At 37.5% G+C, this 15,244-nt stretch overlaps 1 protein-coding gene across 1 annotated transcript in view; it reads left to right on the top strand.

Moving 5' to 3' along the window:
• The window catches only part of LOC122789775 (probable global transcription activator SNF2L1), a 2,109,210-nt gene that overhangs the window by 685,892 nt on the left and 1,408,074 nt on the right, over nt 1-15,244 (top strand). Inside the window, exon 8 of the mRNA XM_044057215.1 lies at nt 13,226-13,381. Coding sequence (XP_043913150.1) covers nt 13,226-13,381 — 156 coding nt within the window. The remainder of the gene's footprint in view (nt 1-13,225; nt 13,382-15,244) is intronic.

The following is a 15,244-nucleotide window of genomic DNA, read 5'->3' as shown; positions in this document are numbered from 1 at the left end:
CTGGCTGACAGGTTCAGTGCAAACTTCTCCCCTCCCCCCCAGAAGGAGAGATATCTATACCAAGCGATTGCAGGCCGCCAAACAGCTCGAGCGCCCAAGTGAGGAGTGGTCTCTCCAAAACAAAAAACGCAGCATCCATGGGACCTGATGGTGTCCCCGGCTGTGTGCTCCATGAACTCAATGAGGAATTAAACCCACAGCTAGGACAGCTGTTTAATCAAAGTCTTACCTCTGGATACATACCCAGGAGTGGCGCACTGCAACTGTGGTACCACTTCACAAAGGCGGTGCCTCCACCGACCCTGGAAATTACCGCCCATTAGCTTGACAAGCCTTATCTGCAAAGCCATGGAGAGGATCATAATGGACCTCATAAATAAAGACATAGGGAATTTGCAGACTTTGGATCCAACCCAGTTTGGCTTTGTCAAAGGCAGATCATGCCTTTTAAACTTGGTTGACTTTTGAAACAGTCACCAAAGCCATTGATGAGGAAAGGCAGTCCATACAGCCTACCTCGATCTGGCTAAGGCCTTCGATACAATACCCCACTCGGGTATCATTGAAAAACTCATCAGCTTAAATGTCAACCCATACATCACAAGATGGGTTGCAAACTGGCTGAGTGACAGAACCCACAGGGTCAGAGTTGCTGGCGCCATGTCAGACTCAAAGCCTGTCACAAGTGGTGTCCCACAGGGCTCAGTCCTGGGCCCACTCTTGTTTGGCATCTACTTTTCCAAGTACAAGCAAACACAGGAGGGTTATGGCTGACAAAGTTTGCAGATGACTGCAAACTGGGCCATAGTAGAAAACACATCTGACACAGATATCCTTCAGAAGGGTCTCACAGAAGCGGATAACTGGTGCCAGAGCCACGGCCTAAAGTTAAATGCCAAAAATGCATAGTCATACCCTTCGGGAAAAACAAGGTTACCCTAGCTACCAAATAGGTGGCAATCCACTGAGCACAGAAGAAGTTATCAGGGACCTGGGGACCCAGGTTGATAGTAGTCTGTCATTCGACACCCATGTAGCTAAAGTAGTTAGGAAGACCTTCTACATTGCCCACCTTATCATGAAGGGATTCTCATCTAGATCAAGGGAGGTCATAGTCTCCCTTTACTCATCACTCATCAGACCAATGATTGAGTACAATGCCCCATTCGGAATGTATCTGACCTGACACTTGCAGCAGCTGGAGAGGCCACAAAAGTTCCTCACCAAAAGGATAAAGGGTCTCAAAATCTGTCCTATGCTGCCCGACTGAAAGAACTCCAGCTCTAGTCAGTCGCACCGCTTGCTCAGAGGTGACCTTTGCCTAACATACAAGGCCATGTCAAACCCAGATTTGATGAATATGCTTCACCTCAAAAATCTAGATCCATCAGAGCCACAAGGGCGGGAGACTTAAACCTTGACACGGCTATTAATAGGACGTGCTGGAGGGATAGATTCATCACCCAAAGACTCCCTATGCTGTGGAACAAAATCCCGGTACATGTGAGGCAGAGCACCTCGCTGGCCTTGTTCAAGAGAAATCTTGACCAATGGATGGGAGATCGCAGATATACCCCAGGGATTACCTCAGTGTCACTGCTCGACAGAGGCACAGCAAAATAATGGGTATAGTTCCCCATACTAAAGGGGTGGCGTAAGCCACAAAATGATGGGCTAGGCTTGTAAATGCCCTCGGGCAGATAGCCTAGTATGAACCTATGAACCTATGAACCTGTGTATTTTGCTTTAATTAATTAACAGTGCATTTTGCGTTATTTCATTAATTTGCTTATTTAAAAAGTAAATGAACTACTAACTTGTACAGTCCATAAATCCAAGAATGATGCATTTTGCTTTTAAGTAATTAATTAATTAATTAATTAATTAATTAATTAATTAATTAGTTAGTTAATTGTGAATTTTGCTTTCACTTGATTATTTTGCTTATTTAATAAGTAAACTACTAACTTGTGCAATCCACAAGAACAAGAGTGATGTATTTTGTTTTTATTTAATTAATTTACATATTTAATAAGTAAATTAATTATAATTAAATGAAAGCAAAATACACCATTATTGGAGCAGTGGATTTGTAAAAGTTAGTAGCTCATCTTTAGGGTATACAGTTGCTATCAAAATGTAAGCATTATAAGACCATACAGTGTATCACACAACTTCTAGTATGAGAATATACTCTTCATGATGTCATTTAGCATGGATTAATGACAAAAATGAACTGCCATATTTAATACTGTTTTATTAATGGATTACTAATGAATTTAGTAGCGGTGTACTAGTAGACGTTATTTACCTAGATTTTAGTAAACTATTTGATTTGGTAACACATAGCTATATTTTAGTTGAAATTGTTAGTGTTAAGAAATTGCTGCATGATCAGAGTGGAAGACACAGAAAGGTTTTTTAAGATGGACTTTGTCAAAAATAAGGAAGTGATTAGTGCTGTACTACTGAATTGTAATTAAGTACAGTACTTTTCTATGTGTATATGCTTCTGATATATCTAAGGATGTGGTAAACAGATGTGCCATTTTAAACTGATACAGAGGTAGCTTGCGCAATAGAAAATACGGGTAGTAGTCTAAAAAGAGTTGAAACGGCTGAATAAGTGTGCGGAAAGTTGGCAATTGAATTGAAGTTCACTGACGGATTGTATAGTTCTTTAATTGGGTCACAATAACTCTGGTGTGCAGTTTCTGATGGGAGGTGTGTTGCAACTAACAGTGGATTAGAAAAACAGTCTGGAGTGTTTATGACACGTAGATTGGACCATGAAGAACACAGACAGAAAGCTGTTGTGATTGTGATAGCAACATAGGATTATTGTTAGGGGCTTTGATTTAAGAAAGAAGACAATAGTCCCCCTTCTGCATCAGATTCTAGTGAGGCCATAGCTTGGATATGCTATACAGTTCTGAAAGATATAATTTAAGGGAAAGATTGTAAGGAAAGTTATCAGATGTACTGAGGCTCTTCCACTAAAGGACAGTAGAGATAGAGGAGACAACATATTGGTGCTTAAAATTATGCAGTGGAAGAGTGAGGAGATTACACTAAATGGGAATGTCAGAGAGCACACATGGTGAGAATTAAAATTCCTTTCTAGGTCTGCAAAGGTATTTCTTTATGGAAGATTAAGATTGTGAGGACAAAAAAATTATCATTTAATTTGAGAAAAGTTTTTCTTCACAAATGCAGAGACTGGATCCAGTTAGACTTTCAGAGCAATATGAACGAAGTGGAACATAGGACGATAGGAAATTAAATTGTTTTCTAAGGACACAGTTCATCTACCAGTCTTCTCTTTCTACTATTAAACAAATTAAATGAAATGTGGTCTCACACACACACACACACACACACACACACACACACACACACACACACACACACACACACACACACACACACACACACACAGTCTCTGGTATCCAAATACTTGCCTGCTATTAGGTTTTTATGTAACTTTGTCTCATTAGAGTTTTAACTGTTGTATTGTGAATTCACAGCATCAAAACGTTTATATTTTATTTTAACTTAGTCAGACTTGAGGTGAATCTTTGTGTTCCAGCCTTTTGTACCTAAAAAGTTCATACTAAAGTTTTATGTCATTAAGTTGGTTGTATGCTGTGTTTGGCTGTATAGCATTCCTTATCTCTGGGTGATGAAATGTTAAATATGTTCTCAATTGTTTTGAGCCTGCAGATTAACAGTGTAGAATGTTAAAGCTGACGAGGACTGCTTGGAGTATCCTGTTTGTCTATTTCCTGTCAAATTAATTAACAGATAGTTGCAAGCTCATTTTGTTAAGTGGTTGTGGGTGCATATTTGATTGCACTCAGGGTTCACTCATGGAGGAAACCTGAGGGGAAAACCTTGCAAAGCAAGGATCTTGTTCCATGCTGACACATACTGGATCCCTGTAGAATGGCACTGATTATTTAGCCAATTGTTGAAGCCTATGATCTTTTCTTTGTACATCAGCATCATTCATGGATAAGGTAGGATTCTGCTCTGTATCTGGGTCGTACTTGTATTTGTGGCGCCCGTAAAGAGTTCAGACATGTCTCTGTGCATCTCACTCAGTGCTTTTCACCCCAAGTCATTCAATTCCACACAAACAACTGCCATTTCATAGTTAATGTTTTTCTGGTGCAGGGGTCCTAAGGGCCCTTGAAACATTTGAGTTAATGCCATCTGAAAACAGCTTGCTGCCATTCTTTCTTTTTCCAGCCTAGTGATTGGGGAATATATGTTTCACTGTGGAATCACCAACCACTAAAACATTTTTGCTTGTGGGGTGATCTAATATACTGGAATTGAGGCTCTTTGTCTCACAGTGACTCTCTGTTAAAGGTGAGGTATTTGGTGATGCAATATTTGATTTTGATTTTTTGCTGAGATTTAAACGTTTTGGGTCAAGAAGGCTTATGTATGGACTTCTTTACAGCATCAGCATATGACATTTTATTGTGTCAGGACTTGGTGAGGAGCATGCAGTGCGTTAGTGCAATGCCCACTGTCTGTATTTTTTTGTGAGAGTGAGGCCTTTATATCTCTTAAATATTTGTAGCTCTCACAAACAAAGTTATTTGTGTTTAGTAAGAGTTACTTATCTGTGAGCATAAGGCAGTTACTACATTGTTGCAGAATTTCTAATGGTATGAAGCTAGCAACAGAAGGAAGACAAGTAGGTTGACCTATTTTGCTTAGTGGGGAGTAAAATTTTATCTGATTTGCAGAGAGTTGCAGAAAATAGAGATTTACAGTCTGTTGAGAAAGTTAACGGTTAACGAATTGGTAGTGTAGTTTCATTTGAATGTCTTTTTAGGTAAATATGTAATTTGGTTTTAACTATGACTGTGATATGCATAAATTGGGAACCTTATGCAGCAGCAGCAGTGTTGAGCTTATTTGCAGTGACTGTGGGGTACATTGCACAATGAACAGCAGCTAGACACTGTTAAAGCTACCTTAGGGTGTATGATGCTTGGCTCTTTGTGTTATACAGCTGTGCAGTTTGCTGCACATGTACTTAGCAAGAGACTATTCACTGATAGGATTTGGGTGAGTTGGTTATATTAGGAAAAGTTACACTTGGCAGCGCCTGATTCTGTGGATTGCACATTTCAACACTGCTGAGTGAAGTACAGCTCCATACTATATAAGATAAAAAGGGAAAATGTAAGTGCCAATGAAAAACAGCTAAAGATCTAACCAGTAGTTTTTATTTTCTCCAGAAGTGCAGCAGTTACACTCCTCCTATAAGAAGAACTACAGAAAGCTGTTCATATGTCCATAGGTAGGTACTAGGCTATTGGCCCTAGGGCCTATATAAGCCTAGCCAAAAAGGTACCCTGGCTTCGCCAGCCAAGAAAATAATTTTCCTGTGCCCCTGTTTAGAAGAGACACAGAAGTGATCCCCAGGGTGAATTTCCTATTTTTATACGATATCACACAAGTTACTAAGAACGCCAAAATTTAATAAGAAGCTTTCGGGCTATTCACCCTTCATCAGCACATAAAATCAAGTAAATTTCCAAGCTTTTAATTGAGGTACATTTAAAATCACATGATCTTAGCCAGCCTACCAATGTTCTTCTCTTAAAACAATCATTTATCACATATATTACATGAAAAATACAAAATAAAGAAATACACATGTACAAAAAATATACATATATAAAAAATATACATGTATAAAAACAAGTTAAATATTGTCTCTGTCTTTTTACCAAAACCGGCTTTAAACAAACGGTGCTATTTAAACCTGGTGATGAGTCTGCCTGTAACCTAATGATCCATTATTATTCTTTGAGTTCTAGCTCATTATTTATGTCAACCCCTCTTAAATTCGTAGTTATTACACTTATACCCCTGAACTTAAATGTATATGAACTAAACTCTAAAATATGTTTGTAGAGGCCATTGTTCGGTACCTTCCTTTTTATTTCTGACTTGTGCTCAATTATACGGTCTTTTAATTTTCTCATCTTTTTCCTATATAAAACGCCGTACACATTATGCATGTTGCTAAATATACAAATTTTACTGTATTGCAATCTACAAAGCAGTTAAAATTAAACTTCTCCTTAGTAATTGGATGTTGGAAGAGCTCATTCTTATCAAAAATATCCACACAGCAAGTACAATTAAAACATCTCAATGTTCCCTTCTTATAGTGGGGGTGTATATTTTTGTTTTTATTCTTAAAATCTTTGTAACATAACATTTGTTTTAACTTTTCCTCATTCCTAAAAGCAAATTTTGGTTCTATACCTACCAAATCCTTTACCTCTGGTGACGCTAATAAAATTATCCAATTTTTCTTTATAATGTCACATACTTCCTTTGTATTACCATTAAACGAAGTTACATATCTTAAAATATTTCTATCTTTATTCTGATGTACTTCTTGTGCTACTTAGAGTTTTTACCAAATGTAGGCCTATATTTGTTCTTTCTACCTGAAAGGACCTCATTGTATATCTTATCTACATTATATACGGAATAACCATTATTAATAAATTCATCCTTCATCAGTTTTGCTTGGTCCTCAAAATTATGGTCCTCAGTGTTCAATTTACTAACCCTTATCAATTGTGATTTAAGAATACCTTTAAATGTGTGTGAAGCATGCATGCTACTTCTTTTCAAATACCTATTTGCATCCACTTCTTTCCTATATATTTTGGTTCCAATTTCATTAAGCTTTTTATATATATTCACATCTAGGAACACTATATTCTCAGATGAAAAAGTCATTTTAAACTTTAAAAAACTCGTAGTTGCATTTAAATATGTAACATATCTCTTCAGATCTATATCAGTGCCTTTCCAAATGAAAAACCAATCATCTACAAATCTACTGTATGATTTTACATTATTGTTGAGCTCATTATAATCACTCAATATATATTGTTTTTCCCATTGATAAAGCACTAAATTTGCAAATGTGTTTGCTACTGGTGTGCCCATGACTACACCAGTAGTTTGCAAATATGGCACACCATCAAAAATGAATAAATTTTTTGTCAAAACAATCTCTAAGAGCATACAAATATTTCCTATCTCATTTGATCGCAAATCTGTTTCTGTACAAAGAAAATTTCTTATTGCTTCCACCCCATAGTCTATCGGAATAATTGTGAATAAAGAAGTTACATCCAGAGTTACAAACAAAAAATCTTGACAGACATCATGCTCATACCAATAAGAAAGCTTTTCAAGAAAATGGAGGATGGCCTAATGGTTAAGGTGTTTGCCTTACAAACACAAGGTACAGGGTTTGAGTCTCACAAGGGATAATTGGCTAGGCTTAAAATGGCTCGCAAGGGCAGTTAGCTTAGTACTACTCTATGAACCTATGAACCTATGTGCGGTATCTTTTATGATACTATTACATTTTGACAAGTATCTAGCCAATTTATCCTGTAAATATTTCGATATGGGCTCCGTTATCCACCCTTTGTCTGAAACTATGGGCCTTAATGGTGGATCTTTTATGGACTTATGGATCTTAGGGATCCAATATATTTGTGGTACTTTAGGGCTAGGTACTGTAAAATAATTAAATAAATCTATAGAGATGTCTTCATTTAATGCAATTAAATTAAGACATCTCTATAGATTTATTTAATTATTTTACAGTACCTAGCCCTAAAGTACCACAAATATATGGGATCCCTAAGATCCATAAGTCCATAAAAGATCCACCATTAAGGCCCATAGTTTCAGGCAAAGGGTGGATAACGGAGCCCATATCGAAATATTTACAGGATAAATTGGCTAGATACTTGTCAAAATGTAATAGTATCATAAAAGATACTGCACATTTTCTTGAAAAGCTTTCTTATTGGTATGAGCATGATGTCTGTCAAGATTTTTTGTTTGTAACTCTGGATGTAACTTCTTTATTCACAATTATTCCGATAGACTATGGGGTGGAAGCAATAAGAAATTTTCTTTGTACAGAAACAGATTTGCGATCAAATGAGATGGGAAATATTTGTATGCTCTTAGAGATTGTTTTGACAAAAAATGTATTCATTTTTGATGGTGTGCCATATTTGCAAACTACTGGTGTAGCCATGGGCACACCAGTAGCAAACACATTTGCAAATTTAGTGCTTTATCAATGGGAAAAATAATATATATTGAGTGATTATAATGAGCTCAACAATAATGTAAAATCATACTGTAGATTTGTAGATGATTGGTTTTTCATTTGGAAAGGCACTGATATAGATCTGAAGAGATATGTTACATATTTAAATGCAACTACGAGTTTTTTAAAGTTTAAAATGACTTTTTCATCTGAGAATATAGTGTTCCTAGATGTGAATATATATAAAAAACTTAATGAAATTGGAACCAAAATATATAGGAAAGAAGTGGACGCAAATAGGTATTTGAAAAGAAGTAGCATGCATGCTTCACACACATTTAAAGGTATTCTTAAATCACAATTGATAAAGGTTAATAAATTGAACACTGAGGACCGTAATTTTGAGGACCAAGCAAAACTGATGAAGGATGAATTTATTAATAATGGTTATTCCGTATATAATGTAGATAAGATATACAATGAGGTCCTTTCAGGTAGAAAGAACAAATATAGGCCTATATTTGGTAAAAACTCTAAGTTAGTAGCACAAGAAGTACATCAGAATAAAGATAGAAATGTTTTAAGATATGTAACTTCGTTTAATGGTAATACAAAGGAAGTATGTGACATTATAAAGAAAAATTGGATAATTTTATTAGCGTCACCAGAGGTAAAGGATTTGGTAGGTATAGAACCAAAATTTGCTTTTAGGAATGAGGAAACATTAAAACAAATGTTATGTTACAAAGATTTTAAGAATAAAAACAAAAATATAAACCCCCATTATAAGAAGGGAACATTGAAATGTTTTAATTGTACTTGCTGTGTGGATATTTTTGATAAGAATGAGCTCTTCCAACATCCAATTACTAAGGAGAAGGTTAATTTTAACTGCTTTGTAGATTGCAATACAGTAAAATTAGTATATTTAGCAACATGCACAATGTGTACGACGTTTTATATAGGAAAAACGATGAGAAAATTAAAAGACCGTATAATTGAGCACGTCAGAAATAAAAAGGAAGGTACCGAACAATGGCCTCTACAAACATATTTTAGAGTTTAGTTCACATACATTTAAGTTCAGGGGTATAAGTGTAATAACTACGAATTTAAGAGGGGTTGACATAAATAATGAGCTAGAACTCAAAGAATATGAATGGATCATTAGGTTACAGGCAGACTCATCACCAGGTTTAAATAGCACTGTTAGTTTAAAGCCGGTTTTGGTAAAAAGACAGAGAGACAATATTCAACTTGTTTTTATACATGTATTTTTTTTATATATTTATATTTTTTGTACATGTGTATTTCTTTATTTTGTATTTTTCATGTAATATATGTGATAAATTACTATTTTAAGAGAAGAACATTGGTAGGCTGGCTAAGATCATGTGATTTTAAATGTACCTCTATTTAAAGCTTGGAAATTTACTTGATTTTATGTGCTGATGAAGGGTGGATAGCCCAAAAGCTTCTTATTAAATTTTAGCGTTCTTAGTAACTTGTGTGATATCGTATAATTGTTGGTCTGATAGAGAGGTTGTGTTAATAACAAGAATTTCCTATCTCCCATCCAGTCATCAAGATTTTTCTTGAAGAGTGCTAATGAGGAGCTTTGTTTGATATAGATAGGTAGTTTGTTCCAGAGTATGGGAAATCTCTGGGACAGGAATCTATCCCTCCAGCATGTTCTGTTTATTGTGGTGACAAGGTCTAGGTCCCTAGGGCGTGTAGCTCAGAGGGATTGGGATTTCTTTAAGTGGAGCATGTCCAACAGCTCTGGATTTGACATAGCTTTGTATGTTAGGCAGTAGGCAGAGATCGCCTCTGAGTAGGCGATATGCAACGGAGTAAAGCTGAAGTTTTTTGAGACGGTCTGCGTAGGGCATCTGTTTGAGGCCGGTAATCCTCTTTGTGAGGTATTTCTGCAGCCTTTCCAGTTGTAGATTTCTTGTGAGGTACATACCAAAAGGGGCGCTGTATTCTATAATGGGTCTAGTGAGTGATGAGTAGAGGGAAACAATGACCTCTTTTTTCCTGGATGAGAAACCTTTTGTGATGAGGTGTGCCAAGTAGAAGGATTTCCTGACTACTGTGGCGATGTGATTATCAAAGGAGAGACTACTGTCCACCTGTGTCCCAAGATCTCTTATCACACTTTCCGTGTTAAGTAGACTACCGCCTATGTGGTAGTTTATGGGTACAGAGTTTTTACCAAAAGGGATGACAATGTACTTTTTGGCATTAAGCTTGAGGCCATGGCTTTGACAACAGGCATCTGTCTCAGTGAGGTCCTTTTGTAGGATGTCCACGTCGTTAGGAGTTTCGATTATGGCTCCTAGTTTGCAGTCATCTGCTAACTTCGTTAGCCAAAGACCTTCTGTGTTAGCCTGTACTTCAGAAAAGTAGATACCAAACAGAAGAGGACCCAGGACTGAACCCTGTGGTACTGCACTTGTCACTGGACTGAAGTCAGATTTGGAGTCTGCTACTTTCACATTGTGGGTTCTGTCAGTGAGCCAGTTGGCAACCCATCTTGTGACAGGGATTTATGCCTAATTTAGTTAGTTTATCTATAATTCCAGAGTGGGGGATGGTGTCGAAAGCCTTGGCAAGATCTAGATAGGCTGTGTGAACAACCTTGCCCTCATCTACGGCTTTGGTGACTGCTTCAAAGAATTCTGTCAGGTTTAGGAGACATGATCTGCCTTTTCCAAGCCCGAACTGGGTGGGGTCCAGAGTTTGGAGATTACCAATGTCTTTGTTATAAGTTCCATGATGATACATTCCATAGCCTTGCAGACCAGGCTTGTCAGGCTAATGGGACGGTACCTTCCAGGGTCCGTGGTGGCTCCCCCTTTGTGGAGTGGGATAACCATCGCTGTGCGCCATTCAGTGTGCACAAAGCCTGAGGTGAGGCTATGATTGAACATGGTACTTGGGTATGGTGCCAGTTCATTCTGTAGTTCATGTAGAATGCAGCCTGGGATGTTGTCAGGTCCCATGGATGCTGTGTTCTTGGCTTTGGAGAATGTGGTTTTTACCTGTGCAGACGTGATTAGAGGAACTTTGCAGATCAGTAGTCTGTAGATCAGTAGTCCCCAACCATCGGTCCACGCCACCAGGCACTGAGTGAAACCAAAAAGTGAATGTCTGTGTGAGTGTATTTATGTGCCTGTCTGCTTGTGTGAATACGTGCATGAAAGCAGAATGTATGTATGTGTGAAAGAAGAAGAGAGTGTGTGTATGAGAGAGAGTGAGCAGTGAGATCGATTTAGCTGTTATTTTACACTCACTAAGTAGTGCTTTTGCTCTTTAGCAAGTGTAAAATAAAAGTCAAGGAAACCGGAAAAAGTGTGTGCGTGTATGTTTATGTCTGTGTGAGTGAATGCATGCATAAAAGTAGAAGAGTCCGTGTGTCTGTATGTTTCAGTCCGCATGTGTGAGTGAATGCGTGCATGAATGCAAAACAGACTGTGTGTGTGTGTGTGTGTGTGTGTGTTTCTGTCTGTGTGTGTGAGTGAATGCATGCATGAATGCAGAAGAGACTATGTGTGTTTTTGTGTGTGTGTGTGTATGTGTTTTTGTCTGCGGGTGTGAGTGAATGTGTACATGAAAGCAGAAGAGACTATGTATGTATGTGTGTGAGAGAGAGACAGAGAAGAGTGAGAGTGATCCCTGGCAGCAGCAACAGCAGTAATGAGGTGTGGATACCCCTCGACCATACCAACTCTCAGCCTCTCGCACAATAAATATGGACACATACCTCTCAACTTTATAGATTAAGAAATTTGGACAAAGGCAAAAATAATGGGGGGGACAAAAGCCCAAAAATAGGACATTTTTAAGTACTGCCATTACAAACCTAGAAAGTAGACAGAAATACAGGTTTTGCATTAGCATGAATTTTCTGAAGGGTATGAAACTCAGCTGTCTGTCATTGTTTTCTGACTTTAAACCTCAATGATCTGCCAGTGATTTGCCAGAAAACAATTTTTTGGGAAAGAGACTAAAAATATAAGGCAAAAATCTGGACATTCTGTGAAAATCTGTACAGTTGAGAGGTATGGTGGACAGAGCCAAACAATAGGAAAATATTTTAAATATTGCTGTTATAAACTTAAAGTCAGTAAGGTTGCTATTGGGTTTACCTACCTCTCAATCACAGTAGATCAGTGTTATGCTGTTAAGCAGAACGCACACTTTTTTTGGTAATTATTGCCAGTTGTCTTTTTATTGTACTTCGGAGCTTTTCTCCCTGGGTCTCTACTGAAAATGGACTTCTAGTCCAATCGGGCCTCCCTGGTAAACAAATGTCAAATAAATAAATATTATGAACTTTTATTATGCGTGTGTGATGACCAGTCCGTGAAAAATTGTCTTACATGAAGCTGGTCCTTGGTGCAAAAAAGGTTGGAGACCGCTGGTGTATATGGCTCACAGATCTGGCTAAAACTGTTTGCTGTAACTTTAAAATGTGACTAAAAACACAGCAAGTAAGAGGTGCAACACTGACTACTTCACTTCAGCACAGAAACCACTTGAAATGCAGTGCAAACTGTAAAATAACTTCACTTAATAGCTGGAACTTCACATTCAGAGAAAACACAGTAGAAGTGCAGAAAAATGACAGAAACCACTGTAGAACTAGGATTACAAAAGAACTGATGTTAGTGTAAGTTGTGATGCCTAATTTTACAGCAACACTACACTGGCATAGCTTACATTAGAAGTAAATCTCACCCTTTGTATTCTATAATTATTTTCTGACACAGTTCAGCTGGTAAAGTTTCAGTTGTGTCTCAGGCATACTATTTCAGCTGTTTATAAATGACAATACCCCTTGCATAGTTTATATTATCAGAATCATTCTGAGTTGTAGAATAGTGGTAAATTACTTTATGCTGAACATTATTAGGGCGGTAATAACTCAAAAGTTAATAAAACATATCTGGCATCACTCTGTTGATTTTCTAAAAAAAAATATATGACACTGCTTGTCTGCTCAAGATCTTGTAACATTGCTAAGAGTTAACTTTGTTATGAATAACTTTTTAATTAACAGTATTAACTTTATATACATTTTTCTTGTGACAGGCTGCCTTTATTCGTGATGTCATGATGCCAGGGGAATGGGATGTATGTGTTACATCTTATGAAATGGTGATTAAAGAAAAATCTGTTTTCAAAAAGTTTAACTGGAGGTATGTAGTAATCGACGAGGCCCACAGGATAAAAAATGAAAAATCAAAGGTAAGTTTATGTAATCAGCATAGCATTAGCTTTTATTAAGGTTAGGTTTGTTTAATACATTGCTGAAAAAATGAATTTAAAATTAAGAGATATTATTCATGCTGCTCAGTCTCTTGCTTTTGTTAAAGTTTCTGGATTGGCAAGACAATCATTTTTAGTCTGTTGTCATGTGACTAGAAGTATTTGTAAACTGCTTGTTTCTGAAAGACCTGTATACTTGAGTCTCTGATGCTTTTGTAATAGTCGATGTGAACTGATTCCTTGAATACCTTGTGGGCATAGTTGATCTTTTTTAACAAGTAAAACTTTATTCCATAGATTAAACAGCAAGCCGTTATTACAACAATTTAAGTACCAAATCACATAAAAAATAAACACACCATGTTTACTCTAGTGAAATAAGAAGTACATATGGAAGTTAACCTTTGCATAATTTTTTCATCATCATAAAAAAATCCTCATACTTTACACATTTCACACTGATAGAGTATGTCAAATAAGTGATAAATTATCTTTCATGGGAGACTAACCTACCTTTCCTTCCCACATCAGTTTATCTAGCTGTTGCATCCAAAGGTGCTATTTTCCAAAAACTTCTGGCTTTATTTTTGTTTATATTAATTTCCTCTCTTATCCATAAGCTACATTAACAGTCTCCTTAATTCATGCATTTTTAGAACCACAGAATGTGAAGTTGTTCTATCTCGCCGTTTTGTTCTTACACGTGGGTCGGAGCCGATCCCTCCACTCCGAATCGGCCGCTTTCAAGCTGAAACTCTCAGAGAAGCTCGAGACCTAGTGTACATCCCATGATGCTCTACTGTGAATCCCCAGATCTAGTTTGCCGCCGCAACGGATTAACAGCTCGTCGGAGGAAGCTCGGGCCAATGATTTAAAATTTCTTATATTATTAGGATTTTTTTGTCTTTAAATTAGTATTTCTTACTTAGATTTCAAACCTTCTTGATAGGATTAAGTTTTTTTGCCTGTTAGTATAACTTGTTCAGTATTTCTAAAAAGTTTTTCTTCAGGGCTTTAGGCCTCTCTTTCTTGGGCGTGACAAGGCTCTGTCAGCTATTGTGTTTGTGTGTTATCTTCTCATATAATCTTGTGTGCATTATATATCTAGTGTGAGTAGTTAATATTAGTTAGTGTTTATAAATATATATACATATGTATATAATATTCTGTAGGAACTTAGTTAATACTACTGTGTTGTTGTAGTTAAGAAGTAACTATTTTTCTTAGACCAAAATTCAGGGACCTGAATTATTTAAAATGTCAGAGAAACAAAAGTCAGGGTTTAAAAGGTGTGAGTGTGGTCAGAAGATGTCTGTTACAGGCAACCACTCCACCTGCGTCTACTGTTTAGGTTCTGTACACCTACAAAAGGTGTGCTCTATCTGCCACTCCTTTAGTGCCAGAGTTCTCTTGGAAAGGCGGAGGAAGCTGGTAGATAGAGGACTCCTGAAGCCTGATTTTCAGGCTACCTTAGACAAGGCTGACCTCTCTTCCAAGGCTTCAAAGGGGTCGAAGTCTTCCAAGGGATCCTCGGAGCCCAAGTCATCGGCTCTGAGTTCCTCTGGTATGGTTTGTGCATCGGCTCCACAGGCCTTGGAGCCGTGTATCGATCCTCTACCTCGGAGCCCAGTTGTGGAACCGATATTGGAGACTCCTCAGTCTCCAATTCTTCAATCGGTTCCATCTTCGGCTCCTTCGACCCATCCCTTGATGCATTCTTCGAGGCTTTCCGATGTGGATCTGGACAGAGTGGTCAAGAGGCTATTAGAGGACCCAGCCCTGGCCAAAATGCTGTCTGCTTCGAGCCACTCGGCTTCGAAGCTTGAAACTCCAGCCATAACT

Source organism: Protopterus annectens, chromosome 15.part0 (assembly GCF_019279795.1).
Source record: "Protopterus annectens isolate FY-2018-M chromosome 15.part0, PAN1.0, whole genome shotgun sequence".
NCBI lineage: Eukaryota > Metazoa > Chordata > Ceratodontiformes > Protopteridae > Protopterus > Protopterus annectens.
The sequence above is the reverse complement of the archived record's forward strand: the minus strand, read 5'-3'. Positions and strand labels throughout refer to the sequence as shown.